Genomic DNA, 23,003 nt, shown 5'->3' with positions numbered 1-23,003 from the left:
GCCTTTGGATTCTAAGGCTCCCAACGAGATGAGATTTTTCTTCAAACTGGGCACGTATCGGACATCCGTCAGAACTCTAGTTGATCCATCTTGATTCTTCAATCGAATTAAACCTATCCCAACAGTTTTACAAGCATTGTCATTGCCCATATAAACAACTCCTGCATTTAGTTCCACTAAATCGGAGAACCACTCCCGATTAGGGGATATATGATAGGTGCAACCCGAGTCTAATATCCACTCATCGAAATGGAATGTTGTTGATGAAGCAACCAATGATATGTCAGAGTCATGTGCATCATGCTCTGCAATACATGCATCTGGAGCAGCTTTTCCTTTCTTCTTCAGCTTCTGACAATCTTTCTTCCAATGGCCTTTCTCATGACAAAAGGCACATTCATCTTTTCCCAGTCTGGACTTCGACTTTGATCTCCCTCTCAACTTTGGCTTTTGACTTTTCGAGCGACCTCTTGCCACCATGGCCTCCGCTGCTTCGTACTTGCTCTCCTTCTTGGTTTTCTTCCTGAGTTCATAACTATACAAAGCAGCAGTTACATCTTTAAGGGTAACATTATCCTTACCATGAAGTAACGTTGTCTCAAGGTGCTCAAATTCATCTGGAAGAGATGACAACAACATCAAAGCCAAATCTTCATCTTTGAAGGTTTTATCCATGCCCAATAAGTCTTCCACTAGCTGATTGAACGCAGTGATGTGTTCATTCATACTGGTGCCTGGTTGATAATCAAATCTGAACAATCTTTTCTTCATGTGGAGACGATTCTGAGAGCTTTTCTTTAGGAATTTTTCCTCCAAAGCTTTCCACATCTTACTTGCAGAAGTCTCGTTCTTGTAGCCATACTTCTGCTCCCTGGAAAGACAAGATCGAATCGTGCTACACGCCAAACGATTGATTGTTCCCCATTCTTTCTCCTCCATATATTCGGCCTTTTCTTCCTCAATGGCGATGTCTAGATCTTGTTGGAATAAAACGTCTAACACCTCGCCTTGCCACATGCCAAAATGACCGGATCCATCGAACAACTCCACCGAGAAATTTGCATTTGACATCACCCTCCTCACCGGTCCAGGTGAAGAGCTTGATGTTTCAACTGATCCGTATTTTGGCATTTTAATTCTAACGAACAATATTCAATATCACGAACTGTATCTTTTCAGCAACGGAACCACCAGGATAACCTCAACCGAAACTCTGATGCCAATTGTTGGGGAAAACGGGTTATTTCCCACACGAACGTAGTTTTAAAATTGACCTAAAATGTCAAGATTAAAACCACCAAAGGTTGCACAGCGGATAAACCTGTCAAACTATTGAATATTGAAACACAATGGAAAAGAACCGAATAAAAAACAATAAAGGAGAGAACACACCAAATTTACGAGGTTCGACGAGAATATCGTCTACTCCTCGGGCACCACACCGGATGATAACTTCACTATATCGCCAATATTACAACAAATGGAATTCTTTGGAATTTCCAAAGTGGGAGAATGAAGAATACAAGAGGAAGAGAGAACTTGTTTTTGGGATGATTTCTAATGGAAATACTTAGGCCTATTTATAGTTGAGTTTCAAGAACAATATGTTCAAAGTTTGGCCACCTACCAAAGAATTTTCCAATGTGTACAAGTTAACCACCAAATATGAAATTCACATGTTCAAAGTTTGGCCACCAACCAAGATGAAATTTCCAATAAGTTGGCCACCAACCAAGATGAAATTTCCAACTTGTCAACTTAATTTCTAGACAAATCTAACAATTTTCCTATCCATTCTCGACTGCAAGTGGGATTCCTTAGGAGAATGCCCTGGCTTCGACAAGATCAGCTGAGTGAAGGTCTTCAATTCTACGTACATGGTCTCCTATAACAAGGCTTTGGTGGTATTTACAAACGACTCCAATGGTAAGTGGCAACATCTCTTCTAGCATTAAAGTTTGATAGAAGAAGCCTGGTATTGTCGTGGACATGTCTTGCAGCTTGTTGGGTCCCTTCATGATTCCATATATTATGCCTGTTTCTAATGCTCCAAAGCAAAGAAAGTAAGAAGGCGAACTGGCCACCATCTAAAATATCGAGCCAGTAATTTAGCCATTCTTTACAGGAGGTTATGGAGGTGTTGAAGGACATGCTATCCCGTTGGGTAAAAAGAAAGACTTCCCTGGCCAAGTAGCAATCACAAACTGCGTGGGTGGTTGATTCAATGGAAACTTTGCAAAGTTTGCATGTGCTATCGTCAAAACCTGCAGAGAGAAGTTTTGTGCCAACAAGGATAGCTTGTTGAAAAATACGTCAGTCGAATATTTTGATTTTGGGAAGGACATTTGCTTTAGCGATTGCATTCCAAATTCTTGAAGGTTATATCTCAACATTATTATCTTTTAGAAACCAAAATTATCCAAATTTTGTGGAGTAGGTTCCCAAAGAGTGGTGATTCCAAATACGAAGATCATGGCTGAATGGAGCAATGGAGCATTTTAGGATGTTCAATGCATCAGTATTGCTGAATACTTGACGAATTTTGTGAGTATCCCACTCTGATTCTCCTCAGATCATAAATTCACAACAGGTAATCGGGTTTTTCGAGTTGTCAACATACGTTTTTACAAACACAATCTTTTTTGCTCCACCCCAAGAATCCACGTGCATGGTTGCTTTGTTGTCAATCCATATTCTTCAAAGGAAGCCATGTTTAAAGGTTTCCTTATCCTTGTAAATGTTGTTCCATACAAATGAACCTTTATCACCTTTTTGATATCAATAATGTATTTTGTAAGAAAGAATTTTGCAACCAATATTTTGTAACGTAGCGTGTCTTTGTTGTGTAATAATAGTCTTCACACTTGCTTATCTACAAGAGCTTTATTAAACAACTTTAAAACATGAAATCTAAGACCTTTGTCTCTCTTCGATTGACATAATTTTGGTCAAGCAACGTGAGCTCATCCTCTTTCGTTTGCTCTCCCTGACCACCAAAATGCTTTCATGGTTGAGGTAATGGAGTTGATGGTACCACAGGGTAGTAAATAGCAAGACATCACATGTGTTGAGAGGGATTGAACAATAGATTTCAAGAACACTTCACGACCACAAAATGATAGGAGATTTTTAGTCCATCCTATAGTCCGGTTGGCAACCCAATTTCTAAGGAGTCCAAATGCGTTGATCTTGTTCTTGTCAATTGATACAGGCACGCCTAGATATTTATCCATGGTTGACATAATAGATCCACCAAGAATTCCAGCAATAGTTGTTTTTAGATGCTCATCTATTCCTTTACTGAAGTATATGCATGACTTCTCAATTTTTACTTTTTTTCGTAAATGGATAAGCATTCTTTTAGACTCATAGCTTCATGCTCTGTTTTTTTTTTATGAAGTGGATACTATCATAGGTATATAGGAGATGATTCACTCGTGGTCCTCACTGGCTAGCTCGCACACCCTGAATATACTTCTTGCTTTGCCGACAGTAGTGATGAGAGACCTTATATGCAAAATAGAAATAAGAATAGAGAAAAAGGGTGTCTTTGACTTAGCCTCCTTTCCAATATAAAATAAAAATAAATTGTTCCAGTAATCAGGATGCAATAAGTGATCGTGGTGGTGAAATTCATAACAAAAAAAAATTCATTCAACTCTGTCAAACGTGTAATCACCATTTTTACCTCCTCATTCTAGCAGCTCCACGTTTCAGCTTCAGCAGCTGCCAACAGCTCCAACAATGACAGCAATCCAGCTGTTCGTCACTCCACCACAACAGTATTCCAGCAGCTTCCAGTAAACCAGCTGTCCCTCCACGTTTTAGCAAGCAACTCAGTTGTCCCTCCTACAGCTCACCACCAAACAAACAACAACCATTATTTTTGTTTTAAGCATGTAATATGGGTTATAAAAACCCAACAAAACAGGAGAATAAGGCCTCTCCTCCTCTATCCCCGTTCGAGTAGCAATACATACAAAGGATTGGAAATAAAAACACAACCAAGGTTGATTTCATTTTTTTCTTGTATTTTTCAGCTTTACATATTATTATATATATTTTTAAATCAAACATCATGTTAAATAAATAAATAAAACAAAAAAGAGAAAAGTTGGAAAACTTGGGGTGTTCTGCTTATGAGATAAGGAGGAAGAAAATGAGTTTTAAGTTTAAAAAACTTTTGGGTAAACCATGTGTCAGGTCCCTAGGCTTTGAGAGTTTATTACTTTATTCACTTAAAATAGGAAAAATCACGAAATAATCCCTCTAATTTAGAAGTCTATTTACAATTTCGTCACTGATTTTTTATTTATTTATTTTATTTCGATTTTTGCATGCTAATTTCTATTTTATTTCATTTTAGTCATTAGTTAATTTTGTTAATATTATATTTATGAATATGATTACATAATTTTAATTTGTTTATTTTGGTCATTATTTAATTGCCATTTTATTTTATTATTATCCTTTATTTTTCAATACTTTAAATATAGTACTTTATTTATTTAGTTATGTTTTATTCACTAAATATTTACATGAAATACAATATAATAATTTCATATTTGATTAAATAATAATGTTTATTTATTTTTAAATATTAAAAAAGGGCGGTCTTAAAATAACTAGACATCATATTCTGGTATTTTAAAAAATAAATAAATATCTTATTTATAAATATATATATATATATACTTCATTTTTATTATTTTTAAGAAAAATTATTATATTCTTCTTAATATTTATTTATTTTTAATATCAAAGAAATGGGTTGTCTTAAAGCAACTATAAGTCTTTTTCTGATATTTTTAAATAAATAAATATCTACTTTTATAAATTATATATATTTATTATTTTTAGAAAAATATTTTATTAATATTTATTTATTTTTTAATATTAAGAAAGGGGTTGTCTTAAAGCAACTAGAAGTCCTTTTATGATATTTCTAAGTAAATAAATATCTTATTTATAAAAATATATATTTATAAAAATTAATATATTTTCTTGGAATTATACTAATAAATTTGAAATCACGAGATTATGAACTAAATATATTTTTTCTTAAATTTTCAATAATAGAGACAATTTATAATTAATGGGTACCAATTTTGGGCGTTATAGGGATGATAATCCTTCCCTAAACGTAACCGACCACGAATCTTTCTTTTTACTAAATTTTTTGGTTATACGCATATTAGTTTATCTTTTAAATTATGTTTTCTTAAAAACTATTTTAAAAGATTGTTTTTAGGTATTTGACCTACCTAATCCAAAAATGTCAGTGGCGACTCCCAAAACATTTTTTCAAATCAAATTCATTTATTTATTCATTTTACTTTTCCCGCCAAGTAAAAATTCGTACCCGAGCAAAAACCGGTTACGATAGCTTGGCGACTCTGCTGGGGATTCTGGTCAAACCTAAGTCGATTATAGTTAGAAATTGAGAATCCAATTTTATTTAAGTTATGATTCTTTTTATTTCTTTCGATTTATTTTATACTCTTGTATATTTAATTTTATTTTTAGATATTAATTTCAGTGTGAACATTTCTCCTCACACACAACACTTGCATTGCATAACATCAGCTTTATAATCAAGCTTTTCCCTTTTTAAGTGGGAGTGAAAGCGTTGTCTTCGTGAGAATTTATTCTCCGTGTCAGACCTAGCAAGTAACTTTTAGGGTTCATATGCTCTATATCTTCATGAGAATTTATTCTCCGTGTCAGGCATAGGGAAATGTGTCCACTCGAATTGAACTCGGTTCGCTTAAGTCTGTGATGAACTAGGATTGAGGGTTTGGCAGCCCAAAGGGGCACCAACAAGGACAGTTCGAGTACCTTTACTCCTAGAACTGAAACCCTGCATATAATAAACCCTAGAAATTCTCCTGATCAATTACAATAATGAAACCCTATCCATAGGTGTACACAAAGGAGAAATAAGTTCTAACTTTTTGTTTTTTAATTTATTTGATTTTTTTCTTTTTTATGAATAAATGTCTGCGAACTAGTTATCATGCGGTTAGTTAATTTTTCCAAACAAAGCATGGAACTAGAAAACATGAGGTTAGAATTTATACCTTGATAGATATAATCTTTTCTTTCCATTAATTGGTACTAACCATTTTATTTTTTTATTTTTTTCTCATGCATGTTATTTTTCTCTAACTTGTTTATATTGATTTCTTTTATTTGCATTGCATGATCATGACATAACCAAAAGGTGTTGACTTGAAAGATTGCTCATCAAATTAGAAAGTTTTCATAAATGGACAAAACGTTTTATGATCAAGCAAACTATGACGCAGCTAAGGAATGGCATCCTAATGGAACTCCGAGGATAGAAGCGAGTTATGCACACAAAGATCCTGTTATATTAATACCAAAAGTATTTCACAAAGATCCTGTTAGATTGATACCAAAAGCATTCTACGGTAAGAATATCAGTCAGAGCATTCAGAATAAAAGAGGTTTTTATGAAGCTCAAGCATGTTATTTGAAGGATCAAAATAAGAAATTGAGCACATAAATGGAAACCATGCATGAAGATTTCCAAAAGATCAGTCAAGCCTTTCGAAATGATGGCATAGGAAACACCCCAGAAGAGTGGATAACAGGGGTCACCAAACTGAAAAAGAGTTACAACATACATAAAGATCTTGTCCAAGAACTCTGTAACCATAAAAATTCCCTCACAGGGGAGAATGAGCAACTTCGTGAATTGACATAGAAGATGAAGGAAAACGAGAATGTCATGAAAGAAGCTGCTCAAGCAAATAATGTGGCTCATAAGCTGGTAGACTTAGCTGGCTTCATTAAGGCAGATTGATAACTCCACACCTGAGCATGAGTGGAAGTTAATTTGGATTTTAAGGGAAATGGAGAAATTAGGAGTGAAAGTTATCCCCTACATGTAAAAGTTTTGTTTGATGCACCGAAACTTTTGTGTTCATGAAATCTGTTTTAAGATGATCACTCTTGAGTAACACCTTTTCATACATGCCTTTGCATATAGCATCTTTGCATTTTCACTTTGCATTCGTACTTTTATGTTTTCATTGCATTATTTTCATTTTTTACATTTTCATCTTTGCATAGTTACATTTATAGTTTCAAACTTATATCATGCATTAAAACATTCATTAAAATAAGGATTTAAACCGAAGTGATCTTGGTTCTTCCTTGTAGCAAGAACACTTAGCACGACACAAGAAACATGTCTAAAGAAACCGAGGATAGGCTAGCCAAATTTGAGATAGAGCAAAAAGAGAGGTAGGAAGAATTGAGGAGCAAGTTGGTACAAGTTGAAGCTAATATCGCAAATTCTCATATCAATCTACTGAACAAGATGGAAGAAATGATTGGGAAACATTTGACCACTGGGAAAAATCTTGTTGAAAACCCCACACATCATCTTGGTGTTACACCTGTTTACATTTCGGGGCACACTTCTGCGCACCAGGAAATTCAATCACCAGTTCACTTCACTGTTAAGAACCCACAATATCAAGCTAGAGCTTCATTCCCCACTGACTGTCCTACAGCTTCTGGGTTGAAGCCAAATGAATTTTGTACTAATAATGAGGTCTCTAACCCAAATGAATTAGTTGAGAAGAAAAAGCTCATCCAACGATTGAAAAATATAGAAGAGGATAAAATCTAGAGAGATGGTTGGTCATTATATGGGTTTGACGCCAAAGAGGTAAGTTTGGTCCTCGACCTAGTTCTCCCACCAAAGTTCAAGGTTCCAAATTTTGAAAAGTATAATGGGACCACATGCCCTTCATATCATATCACCATGTACTGTCGTCGTATGACTGGCTATGTGGAGAATGAAAAGTTATTAATCCACTGTTTCCAAGACAGTTTATCGGGGTCTGCATCCATATGGTATAATCAACTAAAACGTACTCAAATACATTCTTGGAAAGACTTAGCTCAAGCCTTTTTGAGTCAATACAAGCACATGACTGATATGGCCCTGATCGAACAATGTTGCAAAACATGAATATGAAGTGCAATGAAAGCTTTCGACAATATTCACAACGATAGAGGGACGTTGCTTCTCAAATGCATCCACCATTAACTGAAAGAGAGTTCACTACTTTGTTCATCAGTACATTAAAATTTCCCTATATTAATCACATGATAGGGGCTGCCACTAATAATTTCTCTGACATCATCATGAGTGGAGAAATGATCAAAATAGCTATCAAGAATGGCAAGATAAGAGGCTCCGACAGTACTGACGTTGAGAAAGAAACTGAGGTTAATACAGTGAGGTCTTATTCAGTTAAACATGGTACCAAACCTTATAGATTGATCAAGAAGAAAACGAAGATGCAAGGTTTTCAATTTCCTCCCTTCCACTGTTCAGGTGAAAAATTGCATTCAAAAATGCTTTCAGCTAGATTAACTTCTCCACGACTTGTTCAGCCACAGTGGCCTCCAAATGAAAATTGGACTTATAAAAAGGTTCCTTGGATAAGCAGACTGTAATTCCAAATTGTTCAGCTAAGGTTCCTAGTAACCTTGAGGGAAATGTACAAGATCCTTTAGAGCAAGCAATTCAAAAATGCAAGGTAAAAGAAGGGGTTAAGGTTCAATGCTCAAAAATCGTTGCCTCAACAGAGACTAATGTGACCAAATCCTACGAAGAATATCGGGCGCAAGAAAATAGAGAACATGATGAATACTACGCCAATCACAAATGCAATGAGTGTTCAGAACCAGGATAAAGCTATTGTCACCAATAAGAATTATTTTGAGCCCAACTTCCAATTGATAAACGAGGAGATGAGATCTGACCATAAACCTGCTAAGAAAGAAGTAGAGATTGGTACGCATGAGGAATCATCCAAACAAGCCTAGATAAGAGAAATGATCAAGAAATGGGGGGAATGAGGACAATGACCCTGATCCTATTACACACCCAACATTAGAGGAGTAATGATGCATACACAAGTAGAGTTGTTATCTACCACTGTAGTACTTTCTATTTTCAGCATCTTGTTTGAACATGTTTTTTCTTGTTCCTTTCTCCGTTTTTTGTGCAATAAATAAATTCGTGTTGTTTTTATGGTTATGGGCAAGGAATCGAGTTTTAATCTTGAAGTTTTGAGTATCAAGTAAATTAAATATTCTTTTAATTTTTCAAGAGTCATAGATCTTTGGCAAGTGGTAAAATTATATCTTTCATATTCCATCCAACGCCAATTACTTGATCCTTACAAAAAAAAATCAAATCTTGATACTACATTTATCTGAGACTCTGAAGTCATGTCTCTACCTGTTTTTGAGACACCAATTCCAGATGTTTACCTTTGGTTAGAGTTGATTGGTTTATAGCATTCCACCGTATACACGACTTTAAAAGTCACACATTTTCCTTCCAAATACAAAACCATCAAAACCAAAAGACATCAAAAAAACCAAACTATCAAATTATCCGTGAATCTTCCTGCAAGAAGAGACGAGATGAGGCATCATGGATCAACTTATCGAATATAATTTTGATTAATTAGGGCATACTTGAAGCAAGAAAAAAAGGGATTGATTTGAATAATTATATTATGCATTAATTACATTATTTTCATGTAAATAAGGTTAATCTTGAATATTCATCCCCTGGGGATACCTCTTTTTACAAAGACTTATGTGTATGAGATGACGAACAACATTGATTCATTTATCCTTTCAAATATATGTATATATATCCCTTGTTGTCCCCTTTTGAGCCTATAATATTTTTCTTCTGATTCAACCCTAACCAAGGATCACCCTCCACATTGGGGTGAAGCAAGAAGAAGGATATCTACTCACAGGAATGAAGATTGTCAAATCATTTTTATTACGAAGCAAATCTTCATGAAATAAATAGATTTTTGAACTACAAGGTAGGTCAAATACAAAGTACTTGAAGATCAATCCATTCAAGAATAACGAAATAATTTTCAAAATGCAAGAGGAAAAGGAGGTACTCAAAGCAATTGAAAAAAAAACAAAAAAAGAAAGAAAGAAAATGAAAAATTGAATCGAGATGGGTGACTCGTTGAGCCTTAAGTTACAAGGTTGATCAAGTGCAATAGGTTCACAGATTCATATTCAACAAGAAGCACAAGAAATGTTGGAGAAGAATGAATTTTATGGAAAAATCCCCAGCAAAGCAGATCCAAGTCAAGCAAGGCAAGATTGAAGGCATCAGAATGAATTGATCCTTGGTTCAATTACCCTTAAACACTTGTTTGGGCCTTTTTATCCCTTTCTTTCGTAACCATGAACCCTGACCTACGTTACGTACCTGAAAAGTCCATTATAATCATACATGGATTTCTATGTGAAAGAGATTGTCTTCAGATTTCATTCCGCTTCTCAGGATTGATTTTTATTTGCAAATATTTGTGAAATCTTTAATGCATGATATGAAAAATGATAAAAGGGGGGTTCAAGATGTAAATTTATAAATAACATCTTGAAACCAAAGGAAGATTCAAGTTGAAAACCTGAAAAGGTGGCTTGAATATCGAATGGTGTAACAATGACATAAAAGATGATCTTAAACTCTTGATGAAGCACCACACATCCCAAAGACGTTCATGAGATTCTGGAATCAAGAAGTATCTCTATGAGATGAGCATAACAACTACTTTTTCAAGTTAGTGGAAGCTCAAAGTGATATATATACTGTGACAACCTGAAATACCTTACTTTACCAGAATCAACTTACACCTTAAATCAATCAATAATTTTGACACTTGCCATAGGATAGTATTTTTTTATTTAAAAAATGTAGTTGATTTATTTGATATTCATTGAATTCATGCTTATGATTTGATTTTATTGTGAATCTGTGATAGGCAATATTTTACAAAATTCTTTTATTCTTTGATAAAGAAAGAAAAACAAAATTTCAAACAGGACAGTCTCAAATGAAGAAGGTCCTTGAAGCAAGTTGTTTATTCTACCTCTATTGAAGAAAAAGAATAAGCAAGACCAGAATGATGAAGCATTTCACTCTCTTGAAAGTAAGTGGTCCAAGAAGCCAGAAAGTTTGGAGAATTAAACTTGTAGTGACGCTCTCCTGTGAAATTATTAGCAATTCATCAAGAAAAATTATCACTTATCTCATGCTGAGGGTGATAAACATCACCAGACAAATTATTTTCCCCAACCATCAATTCAGATCTCCTAGAAGACCCTCAAATCACATAGTTATAAGTCCCATTAAGGTGTATTATATGAATGAACAAGTCCACTACTTGCACTCTGGTTTTACTGTGATATTGGCTCAAATCTTGATACATCATTGTTGCCTTTTCCATGCTGATCATTTTCTTTGACAAGATTATATCCATTATGTCCTTCAAAAGATTGTTGAACTTGAAATTGAGGACTTATGGCATAGAATAAGACATTGGAACAGATTCTACACTTATAGACCTTTCATATGGGGTAACATTGGTTACAAGATTCCAAAAGTAGAGATAACTAGTTTTATCATCAACTAAACCTTTCTATGGTTCGGGAAGAGTGTGATATATCTTGGAGCAGCAAAGTAGACAGTCGCCATTGCAAGAAAATGCACCAATAAAAATCTTCAAGTCTATCCTGGTGATGTTTATTTCTTCCGGTAAGGTTGTTACACTGGATGCCACCAACAACAAGGTCGAATCCATCAAATCTAATCATTAATTGCTCCAACCGATCACCATTCAGTTCTTGCACATTTGTTTTCAAAGGTATGCCAAGACAGTAGAAGGCAAGCTCTGCATCACTGATTCCAGAGAAAAGAGATAGGACATTGATACCACCGGGGAACATGTATCTAGTAGATTCTCCTCATTGTGTATGGTTTTTAGGGAAACCTAGAAGCATTTACACCTCATCAGGTTCAACTGGAACAACTTTATTCCTTCCAACCCATACCAGATTCCATTTTCGGCACTCATCAAGGATATACTTCTGGACACTCAAAGGAAGACCATCACTTTTGTCAATGAAAAAGCGTCATGTATGGAGCGTGGAGGAAACGGAATAAGAGGAATTATGTTCTCAATTGGCAGATTATGAATATAGCCCCTTCTTAGCGTAGTAGCACAAAGATACTTCGAATCTACAAATTCTGGCTCTACATCGTATAAGTACCGTGACATTTCGGTCCAAACACCAACTGGAGCAAGTTCCACGTTCTCGTAGTAGAAATAAATATGCCCAAAAGCATCTTCTGGAAGTGTTCTTTGAGTTATCTGATCTGGTTCGGTAGGAACCCCAAAACCAATCATTAGATTTGGAAGATGAACTGCATGATTATCTTCATTAAGAAGCTTCTTTTCAAGCTTCCCCTGCTTCTTCCTTTTAAAAAAATCATAGCTCGAGTTTCATATTTTCTTGTAATTGGGGTCATTGCATAATGGCTTCCTATCTTCTACCAGAGGAAGTGCGTCAGCAGCCTTAACCATTTGAGAAACACATATAAAATCTGTCAACTCTGCAATTGATGAATCCGGAACACATCTCCATAGCTATTAAAGCCTCAGCCTCTGAGTACCCCATTTTCGTCAAGTATAACAGTTTATTCTCCTCATCAGAATTAGAATTAAGGATTTCCTCGGTATCAAAAGAACTATCAATATTTGTGAAATCATCCTGAAAGGTCGCTTCATAATCAGAAGAGTGGTTATCAGAATCAACATGTTGCATAGGTGTGGACTTTTCAAGAGCCTTCAATGAAAACAAAGTTCACTTTGTTGGCCTGAAATGAATTACCAAGCGATTTATACCATTCTGTCTGACTAGATCCCTCCAGATCCAAAGAATGGGCACCTCATTCAGAAGAGGCACATATCTCAGACATTTCCATCAGAATGATTGAGTACTTCTTAAATTTGTGACAATATGAAGAAAATTCCTCAAATTACTTGACAACTGTTGTTTAGTGACATCAGAATGAGAGTATTCAAGATAAACAGATTTGAGGCACGGATAAAGCCGCAAGTACCCACAACAGTACATTGTCAAAATTGGACCTCGTGAGGATCATGATATTGAAATCAAACAAACATTGAAAGTAAGCCTTACAGTTTAGAAGGTTGGGGGCATTTTGAAGGCCCAATTCATAAAGATCCATGTGGGACATCTTGAAAGCCCATTTTGAATAGAAATAGAATGGTGGGGCATGCTGAAAGCTCATTTCAACTAGAATCAAGAATGTTGATGTATTTTGAACTTTTAGCCAATGTTGGGGCATGCTGAAGATCTATATCATCTTATGGAAAGATCATTGATTTGAGAAAATATTTCCAATAAGAAAGAAAGGTATGAAGAATGAAAATGGTGAAGCAGTGACAGTCGAGCTGACTATACATAATTGCTTCGTTCATCAGGCAGTTATATCAGGGTCCTGGTGTTGAACAAATATTTACTTAGCAAATATGGTTTCAAATACCCAATATTTTTAACCATGTGTCACATGACAGCATGTTCTTTGTTAAGATACAACACGGTTGCGTGGATAAAGATGGTCCCCATGCAGACTATTCGATCCAGGGTTCAGTTCCTCAAAATCTCAGATTTGAATTTTATATTCTGTGTTTTGATGATGATTGGATATATTTCTTTAAGATTCATTACAGTTAGCTTCAATCATACTGTTGGGGTCACGAAGCTGTTTTACACATTAGTTTTTGTTTATTTGATGACATTGAATAAAGAGGCTCAGCTTATGTTATTCTTATTCTCGTTGTTACTGGGGTTATCATTGCCAGCCATGGTGAACTGATTTTTCATCTATTTGGTTTATCATGTGCGTTTCATCTACAGCAAAAAGAATTTCATGGACCTCTTTTATGTACATGGCTCCTATAGCGGATGTGTTTCTACTTCCTACAATACTCATAATGGAAGAAAGCGTGGTCGATATCACACTTGCCCTTGTCTGAGATGATATCAAGATCAATTGAAGTTTTTTTCTTGAGTGGTCTTGTGACATCATACAAAAGCTTTGTACTCTATGCAAAGAGCTTACTGACCAGAAATTTGTGCAGAAGCCACAGCTGGATAAATGTTTTGTCAAATGTTTTACGAGCATCTGAGCAAAAGCCACAGGAAATGATGAATGTGTTGTCAAGAGTTTTAGGAACTAGTTATTATGTTGTTGAACCAATATTGCAATCATAGGGTATTTCTATTTATGGATCCAAGATGAGGTCTGTCTTATTCAACCTCAAGGTTAGAAATGTGATATGATGAAGATTTCTTTCCACAGAAGGGAAGTAGAAATTTGAACAACAAGAAACTAGTTGAGCCAACTAAGGTCGAACGACAGATTATTGTTAAGCATCTCGACATGATATGGTCCAAGTTGCCTTGTTCGAGATCTAATTTGATGTGGAGACATGAAAGGAATTAGGATAAATCTTCCTTGTGAGGTGTTTCAGAAGTCAAATTAGAACGGACGTTTATTTCCTAATTAATATCTGCTGAGTTTAGCATATCTACATCTACATTCTTCAAAGATGATATATTCTCTCTTCAAAGATGATAGATTCTCTTTTCAAAGATAAAAACTTTATTGGATTTCGACACAAGTCCAGATGAAGAAAACTGATGTTATTAAAGACAAAAATGGGACATCCAGGTCATAATTCTGATTATGACAAGAGTTCTATAAACGAAATATTTCTTTTGAGAATTTAATGAAACAAAAAAGACACAAAGATACAAGTTGATCAGATGGTTCTTCTTAAATGCAAGCTTAATAGCATAAGTTGCTACACTGATATATGCAGAAAACCCTGTAAATAAATGATTAAGTGAAGAAAAACCGAGCTTGCCACTTTGAAATCACATGAAGATTGCATCAACATTTATGCATTCATAAGAACATCATTTGCATAAAAGAAAATGCATTACATTGATACATTTGATTGCATTCAAACATGAAGTTTTACAGGTTTTCATATGAAGAAAGAAGATTCATGATGGAAAATACATTACAAGTGTAAGGTACAATTCAAACCTCAAGTACAAGAGTCATGCAAACATCTGAATGGATGCAATCCACAAATGAAGAATTATTTTGAAGTTGAGGCATGTTACCCAATTAAAAAGTTATTTTGAAAAATGAGAAAACAATTTCCAAAGTTTCTCATTCAATATTTTCTGAAAATGAAATTGTTGAATAGTAAGAAAACGATTTTCAAAGTTTCTTACTTAGTAAACTATTTCCCAAATTTATAAGTCCTACGGGCCATCCATAAGACCTTCAGTGCAAGATGTTTTCAAATAACAATTTATCTCACTTGAGTTATTTTTCTTAAAACAAATTGCGTCTCGCTTGAGAAAATTTCACTCGAAACAACAATTTATCTCACTTGAGATTGTTTTTCTTAAAACAAAATTTGTCTCGCTTGAGACAGTTTCACTCGAAACAACAATGTATCTCACTTGAGATTGTTTTTCTTAAAACAATATTCGTCTTGCTTGAGACAGTTCACTAGAAACAGAAATTTCCATCACTCGATGGATCAACATTTCCAGAGGAAGTTCATAATAAGAAGAACTCATCTGAAGAGGGAGAAGAAGTTCATAATGAGAAGAATTTGTTCAACCTTTTGCTCGAGTCTATCACTCGATGGATCAACATTTCCAGAGGAAGTTCATAATGAAAAGAACTCATCTGAATAGGAATGAGAAGTTCATAATAAGAAGAACTTGTTCAACCTTTTGCTCAATTCTATCCCAAAAGAAGATAGATTAGCACCAACATTTCTAGAAGAATTTATAATAAGAAGAATTCATCTGAAGAGGAAGAAAAAGTTCATAATGAGAATAACTTGTTCAATATTTTGCTCGATTCTATCCCAAAAGGAGATAGATCAGCACCAACATTTCCAGAAGTTTTCATAATGAGAAGAACTCATCTGAAGAGGAAGAAGAAGTTCATAATGAGAAGAACTTATTCAACCTTTTACTCGACGCTATCACAGAAGGAGATAGATCAACATCAACATTTCCAGAAGTGTTCATAATAAGAATAACTCATCTGAAGAGAATAATAAGTTCATAATGAGAAGAACTTGTCCAACCTTTTGAATGATTCTATCACAGAAATAGATAGATCAACATCAACATTTCCAGAAAGAGTTCATAATGAGAAGAACTCATCTGAAGAGGAAGAGGAAGTTCATAATGAGAAGAACTTGTTCAACCTTGCTTTAATTCACATATGAAGTTGAATCAACGACACCTCTTTTGAGGATCAACATTTCCAGAAGGAGTTCGTAATAAGAAGAGAAGAACTTATAGCTAAAAAGTTTGAACATTTCAAGCTAAAAATGGTGCTTTACGTCTTTGCTCCATTCCTATTCCATAGCAACGAACAAAAAGGGGCAGCTGTAATCACCATTTTTACCTCCCCATTCTAGCAGCTCCACGTTTCAACTTCAGCAGCTGCCAACAGCTCCAACAATGACAACCGTCCAGTTGTTCGTCGCTCCACCACAACAGCATTCCAGCAGCTTCCAGTAAACCAGTTGTCCCTCCACGTTTTAGCAAGCAACCCAGCTGTCCCTCCTACAACTCACCACCAAACAAACAACAACCATTATTTTTGTTTTAAGCATGTAATATGGGTTATAAAACCCCAACAAAACAGGAGAATAAGGCCTCTCCTCCTCTATCCCCGATCAAGCAGCAATACATACAAAGGATTGGAAATAAAAACACAACCAAGGTTGATTTCATTTTTTTCTTGTATTTTTCAGCTTTACATATTATTATATATATTTTTTAAATCAAACATCATGTTAAATAAATAAATAAAACAAAACAAAAAAGAGAAAAGTTGGAAGCTTTGGGGTGTTCTGCGTGTGAGATAAGGAGCAAGAAGATGAGTTTTAAGTTTATAAAACTTTTGGGTAAACCATGCGTCAGGTCCCTAGGCTTTGAGAGTTTATTACTTTATTCACTTAAAATAGGGAAAATCACGAAATAATCCCTCTAATTTAGAAGCATATTTACAGTTTAGTCACCGATTTTTTATTTATTTATTTTATTTCGATTTTTGCATGCTAATTTCTATTTTATTTCATTTTAGTCATTAGTTAATTTTGTTATTATTTTATTTATGAATATGATTACATAATTTTAATTTGTTTATTTTGGTCATTATTTAATTGCCATTTTATTTTATTATTATCCTTTATTTTTCAGTACTTTAAATATAGTACTTTATTTATTTATTTATTTATGTTTTATTCACTAAATATTTACATGAAATACAATATAATAATTTCATATTTGATTAAATAATAATGTTTATTTATTTTTAAATATTAAGAAAGGGCGGTCTTAAAATAACTAGACATCATATTCTGGTATTTTAAAAAATAAATAAATATCTATATATATATATATATATATATATATATATATATATATATATATATATATATATATTTACTTCATTTTTATTATTTTTAAGAAAAATTATTATATTCTTCTTAATATTTATTTATTTTTAATATCAAAGAATTGGGTTGTCTTAAAGCAACTATAAGTCTTTTTCTAATATTTTTAAATAAATAAATATCCTACTTTTATAAATTATATATATTTATTATTTTTAGAAAAAAGTTTTATTAATAGTTATTTATTTTTAATATTAAGAAAGGGGTTGTCTTAAAGCAACTATAAGTCCTTTTATGATATTTCTAAATAAATAAATATCTTATTTATAAAAATATAAAAAATATATATTTATAAAAATTAATATATTTTCTTGGAATTATACTAATAAATTTGAAATCAAGAGATTATGAATTAAATATATTTTTTCTTAAATTTTCAATAATAGAGACAATTTATAATTAATGGGTACCAATTTTGGGCGTTATAGGGGTGCTAATCCTTCCCTAAACGTAACCGACCATGAATCCTTTCTTTTTACTAAAAGTTTTTTGTTATTCGCATATCAGTTTATCTTTTAAATTATGTTTTCTTACAAACTATTTTAAAAAATTATTTTTAGGTATTTGATCTACCTAACCCAAAAAGGTCAATGACAACTCCAAAACATTTTTTAAAATCAAAATCATTTATTTATTCATTTTACTTTTCCCGCCAAGTAAAAATTCGTACCTGGACAAAAACCGGTTACGACAAAACGCTTTTTCCATGTCAAACTTAACTAAAGCTCCTCTTTTACCACCATTACTAGCATCATCAGTGTAATGCATAAGTTAATGCACAACTAGGATGTTGTCAGATATTAGTTTTCCAGAAACGAAGGCGCTTTGGCTTTTAGAGATACAAAAAGGCATGGTTGTTTAAGTCGATCACTACAGCAAAATTATTCTGTAGCGAAAAATTTAAACATATAGCAGCGTTTACTATCCAAACGCCACAAAATGATACTTTAGCGTCGTTTTTTAAACAAATGCCACAATAGAGTAGTACTTTAGCGGCGTTTTTGTATAAACGTCGTAATAGAGTAGTACTTTAGCGGCGTTTTTATACAAACGCCGTAATAGGTCCATCTATAGTGGCGTTTATAGACAAACGCCACAACAGATTAGTACTTTAGCGGCATTTTTATAAAAAATGCCACAATAGGGTTCACCTATAGTGGCATTTTTCCAACAAACGCCGCAAAATATTAGAACTGTAGCGGCATTTTTACACAAACGCTGCAAAAACATGTACTTTAGTAGCGTTTTTTAGAAAACGTCGCTATAAAATGATAAAGGTGGCATTTTTGTCAACAAACGCCGCAATATTTGATAATTTTAATTGTTCAAATCCCATTCCCCTTTTCCATCTGTTCCCACGATCCCCTTTTTCATCTGTTCCCACGATTCCCTTTTTCCTCTTGCCCATCTCCGTAGAACATAGTTTCTTTTTCACTTATGAAAGCCTTTTTTTTCTCGCCATTACATCTATTTTTTCAAATCCCTTTCCCCTTTTTCATCTTTTCCATCCACGCAAAACTGGTGCTGCTCGTCGCCGCGGGAGTCATTGAGGTCTGAGAGGCATGGGGCGAGAGAGGGTAAATCCAAGAAGGGGAAAATGGCACTGTTGATTATTCGCGGTTGATCCAAGGTTACGATAATATGGTATGAAGTATTTACAGTCTCTTTTTTATTAATGTCTTAGCTACTTCTTGTGGTTCATTACATTTCCCATTGCCGTTTTTTTTTCTTCTTTTTTTTCTAAAGAATCAATGCCCCAAACTGATTATTCTTCTCTTTATCAAGTAGTATTATATGTTAAATTTAGCAAGATGTTTATAATTTAGTGTATGATAAGAAAGTATTACCAGAAAAGATTTGGGATTTTATTTTGGAAGTTATTAGTGTGTATGGGATTTTGGGATTTTGGGATTCTACTGAATTCTAAGTATCCTTATCTTACCTTAGATTTCCCCTTCTTCGTAGTCATTGCAACTTAGTGATTATACATTGGATATATATCCCATGTTTCCATGTTATTTGCATTTATGCATCTGATTCATCTTTTTGAAAATTTATAATTGATTCTTGAATTTTTAGTTTAATGCTTTTGTATTTGATGTTTACTTAGCTGTATCCTGCAATTTTGTTTTCAGGCATAAGCATTTTTGTGTTTTGCATTATGTTTTCTGTTTAGCTAATTTCTTTCCCATGTTAAATTTTGGTTTTTGAGAATTCGAAGTTGGAATTTTGAAATGGGTTATGTCTGGCTAACAATAAAATGGAGGAAAAGTTACAAAATTGGAATCTAAACACAAGCTTTGTTCAAAATTTGGTTTTTGACCTCTAATGTTTTCATGGAATCAAAAGCCACCATTTTTTCGACTTCTTCTGAGAAAACCCATCCTTCAAAACCTTCAAGACAACACATATTTTCTTTCCTTTTTAAACAAAGGAGATGAAGAAGAAGAAAGTTGGTGGCACTCCAACTCTGTATGTTTTATCTTAGTTGTAAACCTCGACTCTCTACCAACCATTTTCCTCCATTTATAAACGATTAAGGTATATTTTCTTCATATGAGATGTCATTATTACAGATAAAATTTACTACAAAATGAAAATGTTCTTATATCATGTAATATGATTTTGTTGTTCGTAACAGCATAAACTGGAGGGAAGTCGTGGGATCAAAGTCCTGCAGTTCATGTCGATAACTAAATCGAGGTAGCCTGATTTTTCTTATTTTGCAGTTTCACTGTTAATATTTGGGTGTGTCTAGGATTTACTTTTGAAATCACTGTTAATATAGAGCTACTTTTAAAAATGGATCGAGAAAAAAATGGTTTATGTGCAAAGATGAAAACAAAGGAACAATGGATGTGTTTTGATAGAGATGATTGATTTTGGTCCCTCAATAAAAACCTGTTGGTAAGGCTAATCACGTCTCTTCACATTTCCATCAGTCATTTTTTTCCAGTTATCTTTAGAATTATGGTTTTGTTGTCTATAACTATATTGAATGTATCAGTGGTTTGCTGCCCTCTTTTCAGTTCCTTAGTTCATGTATTTATTCATATGGATATTTAATTGTAGTGAAGAAAATTCTATTTTATAGTTTTCCTTAATAATTTGTGGTTTGCTTTAGTTTAGTATTTTTGATTTAACATAACAGAGAAAACTGCTGAATTTCTTTCTGTTCTTTGAGATTTTGATATACTCTTATTTTCATTTCGATGAAATCCTGAAATTCATTTCTGCAGCTTACTTTCCATTGATTGATACCATGGCTATATTTAGCAACCTGCATGACTCCTTTAAAAAATAAAATACTTACTCAAATATGTTATTCAGATCCTGACACAGATATGTTACTGGCTGATGTTATTACTCTTCCATGCAGTGACCTCCAGGTAGCCTTTCTTATCCTTTGAGATTTGTTGTCTGACATCTTTTATACCCCTTTACTTTTTTGTTATTTCATATTTCATTGGTACATAAATTCATTTGCAATTCAAAATATGAAATAACAACTAGAATCCTTCTTTTGACAGGTGGATCCCCAAGATATTGTTATGGTATGTCCGCAACCGCAAGTACAGCTAAGTAATAGATTTTCACTATCTATATTCTCCTCTTTAGCTTACGTTTTGCTCAAGTTCAAAGTGCTAACCAAACGTTTCAGAATCCTGCTGATGATGTTGATTGTTTTTATCATCCTTTCCTTGCACTGTATATGTGTGTTGACGATTGTCTTTCCATTTTATCATTGTGAATTCTATTAGTTTCAAGTTTTACATCTCACAATATTTGGATGCAAATTTTGCTTATTGTGTGTTGCATAAAGTATATCAGCATTCAACTCTAAATTTTACATGCAAGTTAAAATCTCAAGTAGGAGTGGCATACTTAAGGTGTGGGCAGTGTTGTCTAGGTGCATGCTAAGATGCAGTGCTAGACAATAAAAACACCAATGATATTTTTAAGCTAGGTGCATTTGATTATTGCCTTTTCTTGTAAGGTCATTGGTGCAAAAATAAGTTTGATTGAAGTTCTCTTGCATTTCTTTTTTCTAGTGTAGCTATGTTTGTTGGTTGACCATACGACTTGATGACTGAGTTACTTATTAACCTAGTGCTTTTTTTAAGCTTTTATTGAGAGTTGATTTCTAAATGGCAGGCTCTAGTGTTTTATAGCATTTTAAACTTTTCAAAAGAGTCTGAGTTGGGATGATTATTTTCCAGTATCTTATTTGTTTTACTGATGCCTGAATTATTGCACTTTATAATTGATTATTATTGAATCATTTGTTGAGGTTTAATGTTGTGATCAATTTTATTGATGAAATTCCATTTTTAGAAGAGCAAGGATGTTTTATCTCTATCTTCTGTAATTTCAATAATTATTGAGAAGGGTGTTTCTTGTCTGTAGCTCGTAGAAGACAGCAACCAGTCCATGCTAATAATGGAAATAGCAGAGAGAAGTCATCAACTGAGGTATGATCTTTTTTTTATCAATTTTATTCATATTATTCATGAGGATATATGCATATATAAAGTGGATTCTACATTAAAACAGGCAAATGAGGGGCGACGATCTCCAAGGATTAAATGTTGAAGAACTACAGCAGCTAGAGAAATTTGTGGAAGTTGGGTTGAGTCGCGTGATAGAGAAAAAGGTTCTTACTTTTTCTGTACAAGTCTTAATCAATGATTAAACATATGAACTTAATTAGCTCTAATTATTAATGTATTTTAAGGTCAAAGGATTATTAGAGAAATCAGTGACATTCAAAGAAAGGTCAGTACATAAACATACAAAATAGCAGTCAAAAAGGAGGAATTAAAAAGATACTAAAGAATAGACATAAGACTGTTTTGATGCATGCATTGCAGGAAGTTGAATTGATGGAAGAAAATGAACGATTGAAGCAACAAGTATGACTTTTCCTTCTCGTACATAATACTATTCCATGTTATTATATTTATAAGTATAGGTAATAGGCTACAAGCTTTCATCACTGCAGGTATTGCAGATATCCGAGGGTCGAAGACAAGTTGCCGGTGACTCGGAGAACATCTTTGAGGAAGGTCACTCGTCGGAGTCAGTGACCAACATTTGTACTTCCAACGGTAATCGACACGACTATGAAAGATCTATCTCTATATTTTGCTTATCATCATGATGGTTGCCCATGCCATAGAGTTGTTGACTGCTGGGACTGACCATGCAGAAATGTGTTGTTAACTTTTTTAGCGTAAGATATAATGGATTTTCATATAAACTGATGATTTATTTGGATATGAAACTAGAGATCGGGTTTGCATTGCCATGGATGGGGCCTTTTCAAGTGGCATGCCAATTGGAGTAAGACCTCATGAAGCAAAATATCTGTGCAAGAAATGACAGGACGATACTAGCTCTGCATCATTGTTTTCCCATATAAACTGGATTTATCTATTTGAATTTAAGCGCCTCATTGTGACGAAGAGTTTTGAAGAATGTGTAATATTAGAAGCAAAATATCTTAGATATTATTGTTTATTATAGTTAATAATG

General features: G+C 33.8%; 1 protein-coding gene across 1 annotated transcript; it reads left to right on the top strand.

Moving 5' to 3' along the window:
- The first annotated feature begins 20,812 nt into the window (after positions 1-20,812).
- LOC120187814 (MADS-box protein JOINTLESS-like) lies at positions 20,813-22,629 on the top strand. Its single transcript, XM_039191432.1, has 7 exons — positions 20,813-20,857; positions 20,999-21,022; positions 21,876-21,940; positions 22,023-22,120; positions 22,201-22,244; positions 22,340-22,381; positions 22,471-22,629. Exons 1-7 carry the CDS (start codon positions 20,813-20,815, stop codon positions 22,627-22,629), a joined length of 477 nt encoding a protein of 158 aa, XP_039047363.1.
- Positions 22,630-23,003: the final 374 nt, after the last annotated feature.

Source organism: Hibiscus syriacus, unplaced genomic scaffold (assembly GCF_006381635.1).
Source record: "Hibiscus syriacus cultivar Baekdansim isolate YM2019G1 unplaced genomic scaffold, ASM638163v2 tig00113726_pilon, whole genome shotgun sequence".
Taxonomy (NCBI): Eukaryota; Viridiplantae; Streptophyta; class Magnoliopsida; order Malvales; family Malvaceae; genus Hibiscus; species Hibiscus syriacus.
Note: the sequence above shows the minus strand (reverse complement) of the source record. Positions and strands in the feature narration are given on the sequence as shown.

Coding starts and splice junctions, on each gene's coding strand:
- LOC120187814 (XM_039191432.1), top strand. CDS start 20,813: ATGTTACTGGCTGATGTTATTACTCTTCCATGCAGTGACCTCCAG. Junction 21,023..21,875: donor ATCCCCAAGATATTGTTATG/GTATGTCCGCAA, acceptor TCTTGTCTGTAG/CTCGTAGAAGACAGCAACCA. Junction 21,941..22,022: donor GAGAGAAGTCATCAACTGAG/GTATGATCTTTT, acceptor ACATTAAAACAG/GCAAATGAGGGGCGACGATC.